Genomic DNA, 12,887 nt, shown 5'->3' with positions numbered 1-12,887 from the left:
TGGCTAGGAGAAAACATTCTGGAGCCCTGAAAACATAGAGCGATCACCTTCCCCAGTTCTTCCAGGAGGCCCGTGTGGTCCAGAGCAGCTACAGTCCAGGAACTGTTTCTTCTTTAGGCCCTGGTTGCCTAGGACAGAGGGATGGGTTTGTCAACAAGAGATTTTCCTGGAAACAAATGAAATTCACATGTATCCAACAACAACCTTGAAAGAGAAGACAAGCCCCTGCTCTATTAACATTAGGGGCGGCAGGTCTGGATACTATGGGCCTTAAAGCCTTTGATCCCCCCTTTCTGCCTCACTTCTAGGTTTTTAACCTTGAGCCCCACCCTATGAGCTCAGTTAAAAACTCCTTGCTAGCTTCCTGCAGAACACTGGTTCTTAAGGGACCTGCCCAATAGGACTCCTGGGCAGAGCCCAGCCCTGCATCTGGACCAGCCCTCCGTGGTCTTGACAGGGGTGGGCCAGGCTCCCTGTCCCACCTCAGCTTCCAGAAGCTCCCGGGACTCCTGCCGATCTGGCCACTGGCTTTTCTCACCAGGGATGAAGGTAGGGCCGTAATCTGACAAATCCTTTGGGCAGCAGCTGGGTTTATAGCAGGAAAATAAATACTGGCTTTGTGAGAACCCTAAAAGGGTCCCTTATTCCCGTGACACCCCCCCAACCCCGTGACCCTGTAACAGCATACATAGCCCTTCCCCAAAGCTGGCCCTGGTCCCACTTGCAGGGTTGGGGCCGGGTGGAGGGCAGCCTCTGCATGCTCAGGGACCCACAGTGGGTGTGAGTTGGACTCCCCTACAACATACATGTACACACATGCCCCCAAAATGGCAAGTCAAGTTCATGTCCTCGAGTGCTTGCCAACACGTGCCTTGTTCCAGACAACCTACCCTGTGAAAATCATCAGGGCAACTCTGTCAGGTGTGGTGAGAACAGCTTCTTCCCCGAATGAACTTGCAGATCAGAGAGGGGATGGGGCGGGGGAGGAATGACTTGCTTCATGGATCCCCATTTCTCCCCACTTCAAGCAAAGCCCTTCATTCAGCATGGTCCCCACCCCACTCGCTGGGCACCCTTCCTGCCCTGGTGGTAGAGCGCCCAGGGGCTCCTCCAGGGGAGGCTGGGCCAATGCTCCCTTCCTCCAGCCGCTACGCCAGTGCGGCTCTCCCTTCAGCCTCTGAGTCCCGCTCTGCAGCTGTCCTGCAGGTGTCGTGTGGTTGAGGACCTGCCGCCTGTGTGAAGGATCAGTCACACTCCACTGTCCCCCAGGCGCCCCTTGGAACAGGCTAGGAACGTGCCCCGGCTGACATACCTTGCCTGCTAGGTGTCCACAAGAACTAGGCCTCCATCTTCCAGTTGAGCAAGGCCTGTTTGATGGAAGCCAAGTCACCAGAATGGGTTTGCCCTGTGGCCCCAAGATGCAGTTGGTACAAACCACCTTAGAGTAAGCGTGGCTCCAGAGGGACCAGAGAGGGAGTTCAAGACCCACAGGCACTTAGTGAGGCTCGGAGTGTTCTAAGAAAGCCCCCACCTTACACATTGGAAAACCTCTCACCTGGTGGCAAGTACCCCATCTGAAGAAGTGGTGTGGCCCACGCCGGCAGGCTGGCCCAACGCTTGGCACACCAGTGGTCCACGGCTGGGGCTCAGGAAGACTGTAGCTCTGCCAGTGAAAAAGAATTCCCAAGAAAGCTGGCCTCAGCCTCACACCTGAGGATCCTTAACTGTACCCCAGGGTCAGGAAGGGATCTGAATCTAGGGCCCCCAGATCCAAACCCCATGTCCCTCCTCCCAGACCAGGCAAGCTACTACATTCCTGCCCTCTGTCCCGCATTCCCTGGGTCCCGTGCCTGCGGTGTGTGGACCAGAAACAGCCCCAGGCTCACGTGGAGACAGAGGCATCAGTCTCTCTGGGCCTCCTTTCAGATTCTTGCCTGGGTCAGGGTAGTTTGGAGTCCCTGCCTCGCAAATTCCCACCTGACTTTTAAGTGCAACTGTTTGTGAATTCACAGTCTCCTGGCCTGGAGATCTGAATGCTGTCTCTTGAAATAAAGAGCCCACCTGGTCAGGAATTGTCCCCTGCTCCCCAGCCCCCATATCCTGACCTATGGGTGATGCAAGTCGGTGTGTCCCAGGATGCACGCCGGGCCAGCAGCCCCAGCACCTACCAAGTCGAAGGCCCACATGAAGGGTTTAGCTCTCCTGCCAGTTCAGATGAACCACAGTCCCCTGCTGGAGAAGCTCCAGCCACCAGGGGAGGCAGGGGGCTGTCAAGCCCCATCCTAGTCACAGTGATGCTGAGAACAAATGCGGGAACTCACACTACTCTTGGGAGACTCGATGCAGGAAACACACATTCCACACATGCTGGTTGCTTTCAGACAACCTCTTGGCACGCCCCCTTTCTCTGAGGGCATGTAGAACATTCTCCAGCAGGTCATAGTTCTCTGCCCATGTGTCCTTCCCGTGTGGCAGGCGCTGGCCCTTCTCATGCCTCTGTGCGAGCAGCCTGGGGGCCCCGGGCGGGAGGGCAGCCCGCAGGCCCACAGCCAAGGCGGCCTCCTGGTGGCTGAGCACTCTTCTCTCCTGCAGGAATGGTTTTCCAAAGCAGACGGCAGCTCAGCTGATTCTGAAGGCCATCTCCAGTTACTTCGTGTCAACAATGTCCTCGTCCATCAAAACGGTGTATTTTGTGCTCTTTGACAGCGAGAGTATAGGCATCTACGTACAGGAAATGGCCAAGCTGGACGCCAACTAGGCTGAAGAGCCACAGCACCAGCCTGCGCCGTGCCCCAGCCTCCAGCCTGAAAGAGAGAGAGAGAGAAGAAAATCCCCTTCACTCCTGGTGGGAGGCAGAACCCTTTCATTTCCAGTTTTGCTCATCTAGGGAAAATAAGGTTTTGGTTTCCAGTTTAATTGTTTTTGACCTTCTAAAATGTTTTTACGTTAGCACTGATAGTTGGCATTACTGTTGTTAAGCACTGTGTTCCAGACCGTGTCTGACTTTAGTGTAACCTAGGAGATTTTATAGTTTTATTTTAATGAAATCCTGCTTGATGCGGAGCAGCGGGGAGACGAGTGTCGTCTGCGTGTGGCCGAATCCGGGAAGCCTGTTTTGTAACCGTGTGTCGTGGTGCTTTATCGTACCCCCAGTGGCGTTCTTTTTACTATAATGTTCCTTTTTCTCCTCAAGACAAAAGATCATGAATTTGCAGCAGACTTCATTTTTGTTGACTCTTTGTCTTAATGATGGGTTTGAAAATGAAAGATTTAAAAGGCAGAACAGAATCTGTTGTCCTTAATTATATTTGCAATTTGGAATTTGTGTGAATTGATTTAGTAAAATGTTAAATTGCTGTTGTGACTGGTGTGTTTTGAGTTCCTGTGCCCTTGAGGCCTAGGTGGGCTTCTCCTGTCACAGGAGGGGCGTGAGGGCGCTGTCCCCCCACCCCGCCCCGCCTTCCCGCCAGAAGCATCACAGGGCTACTGCAGGCTGGACACGGGCCTCTCCAGGCCCTAACGACTGGTACGGGGAGCTCACGTACGGTCTCTCCATCCACGTTGGTGGCACTCAGGCAAGGGCGTTCTCCCCATTCAGAGATGGGGAAGCAGACACACTGAAAGCCATGTGGGCGGCATATGGCAGACTGGTACTTGAGTCCAAGCCTTCAGACTCTGAGCCCAGCTCTCTCCTGCCGTCTGCCCCCTCCTGATGGACGGTCTCTCTGGCTCAGGGATGGGCCCAGTGTCTCCTCGCCACTTGCCAAGCAGAGCTGTGTTAGGTCTTTTGTTCCTATAGGGCGGGGTCCTTGCTGCCAAAAACTTTCCAAGGGCAAAGTGCCACTCCCAAGGTCTCCAAGATGTGCTCCCAGCTTGGACATGCTTTCTCACAGCTGTGGGTGTTTGCAGATTACAGCTGGCCCTTGAGCAAGGCGGGGGTTTGGGGCGCCAACCCATGCAAGTTGAAAATCCATGTATAATTTTGACTCGCCAACACTGAACGATGCTGATAACATAGCCGATGATCCAGTTTTCTATGTTACATGTATTATATGCTCTATTGCTACCATAAAGAAAGCTGAAGAAAAGCAAATGTTATTAAGAAAAGCAGATGGAAGACAAAATACATACACAGTGCAGTACCACATGTATCAAAGAAATCCTCGCTGCAGGGGCCCGTGCGGTCCAAACCCACCTTGTTCAAGGGTCAGCTGTGTTTACCAAGATCCCAGCTGGACGCGAGTGGCTAAACTTTGTGTTTCCTAAACTCAGCGAAACACGGACACAATTTCCTTCAGAAGTCCTTTTGCCTTTATCTACATTTGCCTAAAATGCACAGAAGACTGTTTCTCTCTCTTTAAAAAGAAATAGGCCTGCTTCTAGAACAGACTGAAACCAGGAGAAAATATGCAGCACATGCATATCAGGGATGAACATAAAGGATCAGTTTTCTTTTCCCAACTGCGCCTAATGAAATCAAAACACAAGTCCTAAGCCATCACACACGCATGCTTTTCCATGAAAAGGTGACTGCTTCTAACTCAACCCTGAAAGACCACTTCTTCCAAGTTTTTCCTTAAAGTAAGGTGTTATTAAAACTTTTACTTTTCCCCTCCAAGATCTCTACTAGTCTACTTTTCCTACTTCTTGGTTAGAATTTGACCAAAAAAGAAAAGGAAGAAACTTAACTGTGGTCTTTTCAAGATGCATCTCAAAAAGTTATACCATCAGAAGTATCTTTAAAGCATTTGCTCGGACAAACCACACAGTGCAGCCATTCACCCAAGAGCCTTGTGTCTCCAGGCAGAAGCTGCAGGTGCAAGCTAATGGGAAATAAACCTCACCGTTGCTAGCTGGAGACAGTGACTATTTACTGTGTGCCAGGCACGGTCTGGAGCCCTGCAGGGGCATAATTTCATTGTGCATCAGGGATAATTCTATGGGCAGTTCCTATTCTCAGAGCCATTTTGCAGCCTAGAACCCTGAGGCTGGGAGAAGTTAGGTAACTTCCTCGTGATCATACTGCTAGTAAGTCACAACCAGATTCAGAGGCAGAGAGGCTGACTATGGTACAAGGCCCCCGATGGCTCACTCTTATCAGCAACAAAAGAGAATCCAGTTCACCACGGTGATATTTTTTCTTAATGCTTAATTTTTAGAGAGAGCGAGTACAGAAGCCGGAGAGGGGCAGAGAGAGAGAGGAGGAGAGGAGGACAGAGGATCCAAAGTGCAGACAGCAGAGATGCTTAACCAGCTGAGCCACCCAGGCACCCCCAGTGTGGTAGCACTTCTAACTTGGAGACTGAAACACAAAAGGAACCGAGGGTTAAAAGGCTTCTAGGTGAATTGCATTTCCTCAACTCGGAAAAGACACCATAGGAGCAAATCCTGTTATTTAGCGAGAGGTCTCCACTAGATGGCGCTAAGAGGACTGGGAAGCAAATCCAGGCAAGGGGGCCAGTTTAGGCTCTTCATCCAGCACACACAAAAGAATAAGTTGCAGTTGTTGGGATTTGCATGAATTATTTACCATAATCACCTAAATGTTTCTAAACTTCCACTAATCCAAAGTGCATCTCACCCCTGAGATGGGGGCTCATTGATGACATGCTTTTCAGTGAAATAGAGGAAAGAGAGCCAGCCAACTGCCTGGGATTCCCATCACGTCCAAACCACCCACTTAGTTTTTAAAACCAGGATCAAAACTTGTTCTCTGATGTCAGCCTCATGTTTACAGGGGGAAAAGAAAACAGCTCATTACTTTAAAGAAAATTTGGTGTAACTGCAAGGAAAACGTGAAATGCACACATGCCTCCATTCAAAAGAGCCTTTGCACTTAGTGAAATTTACCAAAAATGAAATTCGCATGCTCCACGGGCAGGGACTCAGGAGGGAGCTGTGCGCACAGGCTCAGCATTCAGGGGGGTTTTGTGCAGATGACATGGGCCAGGACTTCCGTAAGACAGGTAAGTGGCCACATGGCACCCAGGCGTGCCAGCCCCAGCCAAAGGAGCTGCGGGTCTACTGGGCGCCAAGAAGCTCAGACCTGCCCCCCACGCACAGCCAGGCCAGCTCACCAGCCCCGGCTCTGTCGCCGGCATGTGGAGCTGTCTATCCATGCCTGTGTCTCCCTGGCAGAATTCCCCTTGCACACCCAGGGTCAGGCCACTGTGTCTGGTCAGAGCTATGGTCTGCACTGACAGAGAAAAGGTGAGAAGGCAGGAGAAAAAAACGAGATGAGCAGTCATTTCTGTCTCTTGTCCGATCACACCCTCCCAATCCCGGTCCCAGTCTCGAGGCTGGAGGGGTGCAAGACCCAACTGGGCCAGTCAGGGCCAGAGGCAGGCAGTCCTCAGGCAGGTTCCATATGCGTCACTCAGGCTGTGTCATGAGTCACTCTGAGTGGGCCGGTGCTCCCTCCGTCAGAGGCAGTGGGGCCTGGGGGATGGTGTGGACGCTACCTTTCGTTAGCAACCATGATGTTTGATTTTCCTGGCCCGGCGCCACTGGCCAATGTTATCTTGAGAGCTGGCCTTGGTGCGGCCTCAGAGGGATCCCCCTGAAAGCACTGGGGTGGGAGGAGGGTCCTGGGCCCACCCCTGGCTGAGAAGAAAAGGAAACGCTCAATGGCCAGGGGTGAGGCCACCTTTCCTTTGGTATTTCTTCTGTTTATAACCTAACCTGATGTGTTTGCTTCTGGGGGCCCCCCGATATCAAAATAATATCCCATGACCCTCCTGACAGGCGAGGCAATAAAACTGCTCATTAATCCCGGCCCCCATCACGGCCCCGCCATGCTCCTGAGAAAAGGTGTGTAAATAGATTGGCCTTTCCCTGACCCCTAAAAACCAACTCAGCCAGGCGGCTTTATCAAACTCCAGAAAGGGCTTCACAAATGTTCCCTCCATAGAAGGCACTGTCCTCCTATCCTACCGCCAAAGCAACCATACCCTTCTAGGCGGTGAGAACACTCACCCCCCCATCACCCCCCATACCCACGCTCACACACACTGCAGAGCCCATGTCAGCAGAACGGAGGGACGTGCAGAGAAACATCCACCTTGAACGGATCATCCCGGACACAAAGCGGCTGACTTGTCTCCTCGGAGAGGCCGTGTGTGCCCTGTAAATGCAGACCTTTGCTAACAGCCCCCTTGAGTATGCTTCGAGCAGTCACCTAGACTGCCCTCCAGAGTCTGCTTGGGGCCCTGCACCCGCAGCATCAAGTGGGGGCGTCATGGGCCCCAGAGCACATGCCACAGGTAATGTAATCATAGAGGAAGAGGCCTTGGAGTGCCCTGAACACTGTCCTAGGGTCACAAGGTGAAGGTCACTGCCATGGCTTCAGGCTTGTGACCATACTTTACTGAGGGCAGCCATCTCAGAGTCCCAGAATGACCCCTTCCCAGCCTTCTACCAGACCTATGACCACAGCGTGCAGTAGTCCAGCCCTAGGACGCATGGAAACAGATCATCTGGGCCATGTGGGTGTAAGTCCCTTCTGGCCAAGCCCTGGGGCAGGCACCTTTGGTCTCAATGACTTAGATGTCATACCACTCCTTTCCCATCGATGAGCCCAGTCTCCCAGACTAGGAGGCTGGCTGATGGCACGGCCCCGACTGGGCACCATGGCTGCCCCATCAGGGCCCTGGCTCAACCTTCTCAACGTGCCTGCCTGTGGACTCCAGGCCCAGGCTGGCCGGAAAGCCGGCATTGCTGTACCTTGAAAGAGCAAGGCTTCTGAAGCTTAAGAGAATAAATTAGAGTAGGCTTCGAGCTGGCTCAGCTGCAGCGGATGGGCAAATTGATTTGCTTGCCATCTGGGAGATTAAATTCCACAGCCCAAAATGGCAGTGGGGTAATGAGCTGTCAGTCACACGGTGCGGGGCCAGATTCAGCGCCTAATTGAACCCCAGCAGCTCCTCATTAGGTCCTACGGAGGTCATGCCCATGGTGTCCCACCTGGAGGCAGCCCGCAAAGGCCCGGAGAGAGGTCACCTGGCCCTCAGGCACATCCTGGTTAGGGAAATGCCACCCCATGGATAGGCCAACCGTGAGGAACCCTCGCTTATAGCCTTAATTCTAGGCAAATCCAAATGACCAAGGGGATGCTCACAACTTCCCTTGGGATACTGAGACACCCAAGGGACCTAGCTAGGCAGGGAACCCTTGCCTGAATCCACCTGGGCCTCAAGTGGTGCCTCCAGGGCCTCTAGAGGGCAGCACCAGAAGCCATCACCCACTCAGCCCTTTACAGCACACAAGACGCTTGCTGGCACACCGCTGCCTCAGTGCTCCCAGCCCAGCATCTCCGTCTGCAGAGTGGGTAAGGAAAGAGGACCCAGGGAAGTTCAGAAGCTTCCTTCTGAAGGTGACGTGGGCCTGGGTCCCGAGGAAGGCTGCTCAGCCTCCCTCCACCCCACCTTCCCACCTCTGCCCCTCTTTCCACCAGAGTACAGGCCACACCTGTCCTACCTCGCTCACTTCCAGGCCACCGCGTATGCCAGTGCCTCAGCCTGGAACATGCCACTGCCACCTTTTCTTTGTCATCCTGCTCAACCCTCATGTCTCTGCTCTGAGACCTCCATTCTGCCTCCTTCAGGATGCCTACCCCGATCCCCTCTCTGTCGAGGCCAGGTGCCCTGTCTCAGGGCGCCCTGCACACCCACCAGCCACAACACCGTGCCTCCTGGATGGCTGTCGTGTGTCAACATGGCTGTCTCCCCATCACACTGAGTGTCACTCCCCCACACACACATCCCCTGAGCCCTCTGGGCTCAACACCATGCGAGGCCCTGGGCAGGCAGCCATGAGCAAGCAAAGGAAACCCTGCCCTCCATGAGGCCAGGGAGCAGGGCCTCTGCCCTGCGTGGCACCCTGGGTGTCTTCCCCGAGGGCCCAGTGTGACTCACTGCTTGAGCCGAGTCTATCAGGACCTCAGAGGGTACTCACCAGGCAGAGTGCCTGAGTCAGACAAGGTGGGGAGAAAATGGGGGAAAACATGGTCGTTCCAGAAACTCCAGTGCTGCACAGGTCTGCCGGAGGCACCACTCGGCTGGGGCTCTCGCTTCATGTGGGCACATGGTGGCTTCAGAGCCAAGTGTGATGTGGGCCCCCTCTCGCCACACTGCTAACCACAGCCGGACCTAATGGCATCTGGTGCTTCTGCTTTCTTTGGCTCTTGATTTGAAAAGGGAGTGGTCATGGGAGCTTTGTGGCCAGACGCTGAATCCACGCTAGCCATAAACATGGAAAACAGCAGAAAATGTTCGCAGGACAGACCTCTGAGTTATCGCAGCCCAGAGCTTCTTGCCTGTGTGCCCATGGGCCTGATGCACACACTTTCCAGGCAAGGGTGCTGGCCGCAGGGCAGGTGTCCTTGGGGGGCCACCAGCACCATTTCCTGATGGCCCAACACACAAGCCCGAGTCAGAATCTCCTGCTCAGAGACCCAGCCCGAGGCCAGGAGGGCCACGCCCTGCTCTCAGTCCAAGGCCCGGATCCGACGAGCAGAGAGAGGACAGGGGACACAGTGACCCCTCTGAGTGGCCAACATGCCCCTGACAGGGTGTGGGTCTGACCCTCTGCTACCCAGAAACCACAGCACAGGTGCAGAATCACAAGGCACAGGGCCTTCGAGAACCCATCTACCACTGCCTGCTTGTGCAGGAAAACAACAGTAACACAGCCAGCCACGACTGTGCAGGGAGGGGCAGCACTGGGGGGAGTGCCCGGCACACTAAGGAGTCCATGTACACGCTCTTGTCACATCCTCCTCATGACCTTGCAAAGAACGTCGTTATGCCCATATTCTAAGTGAGGGGGCTTGGCTCAGAGAGGTGCAGCTTCTTAGCCAGGCCACACAGAAGAACCAGGAACGGGCAATCTGTGAGGTCAACTCTTGTTCATTATGCTATGCGGTCACCCCATAACCTCAAAAGCCATATGGCACCATTTTACAGAGGAGGAAAAGTGAGGAAGAGGCCAGTGGCTTACGCCATGCCACAGTTAGCAAGAGGCACGCCTTGTGCTTCCCGCTGGGCCTCCTGAGTAGAGACCAAAGACCCCAACAGAGCCTAAACTGACAGAGGGACCAGCCTCACACTCTGCTCCTCCGCAGACCTGGCCGGGGCCTTCCAGTAATTAGTGGGCTCTTGTTAAGACCCAGTCGCGCCGTTCTTGGGCCAGGAGTTGTTTTTGTTCCCGTGTGGAGGCCCTCGCAGGAAGGCCAGGCGCACGTGCGCAGCCCCATAAATCCAGCCGGCGTCGCTCATTACAACGTTCTGCTTCACGACTCCGTCGGCCCCCGGCCTCCTCGCAGCCAAGCTCCGCTGCCCCGTGCCGCCCGCAGCCTCAGACATGAGCTCATCCAGTGCGCGGCGTGTGAGGAAGTGGCCGGGCGGTGCTCTCGGCAGCAAGGGGACAATGTGCCTATTAAGGCTGTCAGCTGTCAGCCCCCTCACCGATGCACCCCACCCCACTGAGGCAGGACCACCCCACTTAGGGCCCTGCCCTCGCTCCAGTCATGGGGACAGGCCCTGTGGTGTGGCCTGTCTGCTCTGAGAGTGGCCCCAGGAGGTCAAAGCAGGGCAGGGAGGGGACGTGGATGATAGGAGAAGTGATCTTCAGGGACCAGCAGGCCCTGAGCCCCTCCTGCATCTGCGTGGGATGAGCAGCTCCATGTGGCATCTGGGCAGGTCCCCCAGCCCCTCTGAGCCTTCACAGTCGCGCCTATAAAATGGGAAATGACTCCCTGCTCTGGCTGGGAAATCACTGCTCTGCAGCCTGTGACCTTGAGCCGTACTTGGGCATTCTGTCAGTAGGAGACCTGGCCCGTCTTCTATGTTTGTGGTCTGAGGAACGGGAAGGGAGGAGGAGCGAGGCAAGTCACCCGCCTCTTGAAGGTGTGGTCTCGTCTGTCAAGTAGACTTGGCAACACAGTGTCAGGGTCAAATACTTTAATAAACGTCAACTATTTCTTACTCTTGCTCTGATTCCCATAAAGGTTAGAAGCCATGCACCTGTCATGGCCAGAATCCAAACTCTGGCCATGGTCAGTGTTTGAGAGTAGCCAGTTTATCTTTACAGAGGCCAAGTTTAAGGGGAATCTGGCCAGGTGGTTATCAATACCATGTGTAACCCAAACTTTATTATTTGTAGCTGGAAGTGCTGGAGTAATATTAGTAAACCCTTCTCCACCTGGTGCTTAACACGGCTCAGAGAAGAGCTAGGCAATGTCGAGTTTGGAGGGAACCTTCTAGAACTGTCCTGACCTATATGGTAGATATTACCCACATAAGGATATTTAAATTAAAATTAAGAATGATTTAAAATTCAGTTTCTCATTTGTACTCATCACTGTTAAGTCTTCAGTGGGTGGGCACATGGGGCTAGTGGCTATTGTGTTGGGCAACACTGCTCTAGAACCTTAGTTTGTGGAGCTCTTCAGAGTGACACTCCAAGCTTTTCGTACCATTTAATTTAGCACATGGAGCAAAAACTATGGCCAGGGCATTTCCACCAGCACACGGTTCTATGCTACCGATGGTGATAAAGACAGTGATTGATAATCATGGTGGTAGAAACAATACTATCCATGCATTGAACATTTCTGTGTTCCAGGCACTGGGCTGGGTGCCTCACATTAATTGCCTCCAACTTCCCCCCCTCCCCCGCCCCCACAAAATACTCTACAGTTTGTGACCTATCCTTACAGAACCCACGCTAACCTTCTTCTACGCTTTGATTGGATTTACACTCAGAGGATAACTATTCTTTCCAAAAGGTACCCGTCCCCTTCCTGCCTTTCACTTAGCTTTGAACACTTCCTGCTTTCAGGAAAGCTCAAACCTATCTGAGACTAGCCAAGGCTCACGCCTGCCCTTGGTTGCTGCGTAGGACACCTTGAGCTGGACAGGCCTGTGAAGGCTACTGCTGACCACTGGGCCCCCCTCACACCATCAACCACCCCAGTGCCCAGAGGGACCTGCTTCCTGGGCCCAGGCGCCATGTGGGGAGACCGCAGATGGAGGTCCTCGCTGTGCTGCCAGACCTCTTTGGACAGCATGACCCAATGCAGGGGTCAGATGAGCAGGGCCAAAAGGGACAGCAGGTTTCAAGGGGATGCCCCAGGGGGTGTGCTGGTGAGCAGGACCAGCTCATGTGCTCCTGCCCAAAGCCATACCTACGGGAGAGAATACACTGAGACACAGCGAGCCCGACACAGTGACAGGCCAGGCACCGGGAGTGAGCCCAAGCACATTCACTCACTCACCCATCCATTAGCTGTTCGCTGAGCAAAGGAGTGCCTTCTCCAGATCAGGTCCTTCTGGGCCACAAAGCACCTCTCCCACCATTCCCAAATGCTCTCTCCCACTAGAGCCTCATGACAACCCCAAGAGCCAGGCAGAGCAGGGAGACCGCCAACCCCGCAACTTGACAGATGGAGAAACTGAGGGCTGAGGAGCAAATCAATTTTCCCAAGCCCGCAGACTCCCCCCGACCCCCAAGGCTGGACCACAGGGCTCATCACTTGATTACCAAGTCACTCTATAAAGGGAGCATTTTAATTGGACAGGGCATGCATGGACTCTGTGGCTCTGGTGGCCACACAAGGACACCAGAGTTACAAGTCCCTCTCCTGCAGCCCAGCAGGCCATGCAAGGACCTAAGTCACTAGGGCCAGAGATCAGGAAGCTCGCTTAGCCAGACACTGGGGATGTGGGACACTTCCTCCCCTGCCCTTGATAGAGGCTCCAGGATCTCAGGCACCCCCACTGGCCCTGGGTACGGCCAACTCTCTTGCTGTCACACACCAGAGAGCCATGCAGGTCAGCCAGCTTTCACCAGGGACACACCAGAAACAGAAAGCATGGGCGGCCCCCACC

At 54.1% G+C, this 12,887-nt stretch overlaps 1 protein-coding gene across 4 annotated transcripts in view; it reads left to right on the top strand.

Moving 5' to 3' along the window:
- Positions 1–3,364, top strand: part of LOC115294202 (core histone macro-H2A.1) — a 66,447-nt gene extending 63,083 nt beyond the window's left edge. For all 4 annotated transcript variants that reach the window (XM_029941945.1, XM_029941946.1, XM_029941943.1 and 1 more), the window contains exon 9: positions 2,593–3,364. In XM_029941945.1, coding sequence (XP_029797805.1) covers positions 2,593–2,758 — 166 coding nt within the window. In that variant the 3' untranslated portion in view covers positions 2,759–3,364. The remainder of the gene's footprint in view (positions 1–2,592) is intronic.
- Positions 3,365–12,887: the final 9,523 nt, after the last annotated feature.

Source organism: Suricata suricatta, chromosome 6 (genome assembly GCF_006229205.1).
Source record: "Suricata suricatta isolate VVHF042 chromosome 6, meerkat_22Aug2017_6uvM2_HiC, whole genome shotgun sequence".
Classification (NCBI taxonomy): Eukaryota; Metazoa; Chordata; class Mammalia; order Carnivora; family Herpestidae; genus Suricata; species Suricata suricatta.
This window is presented reverse-complemented; position numbering and strand designations above follow the sequence as displayed.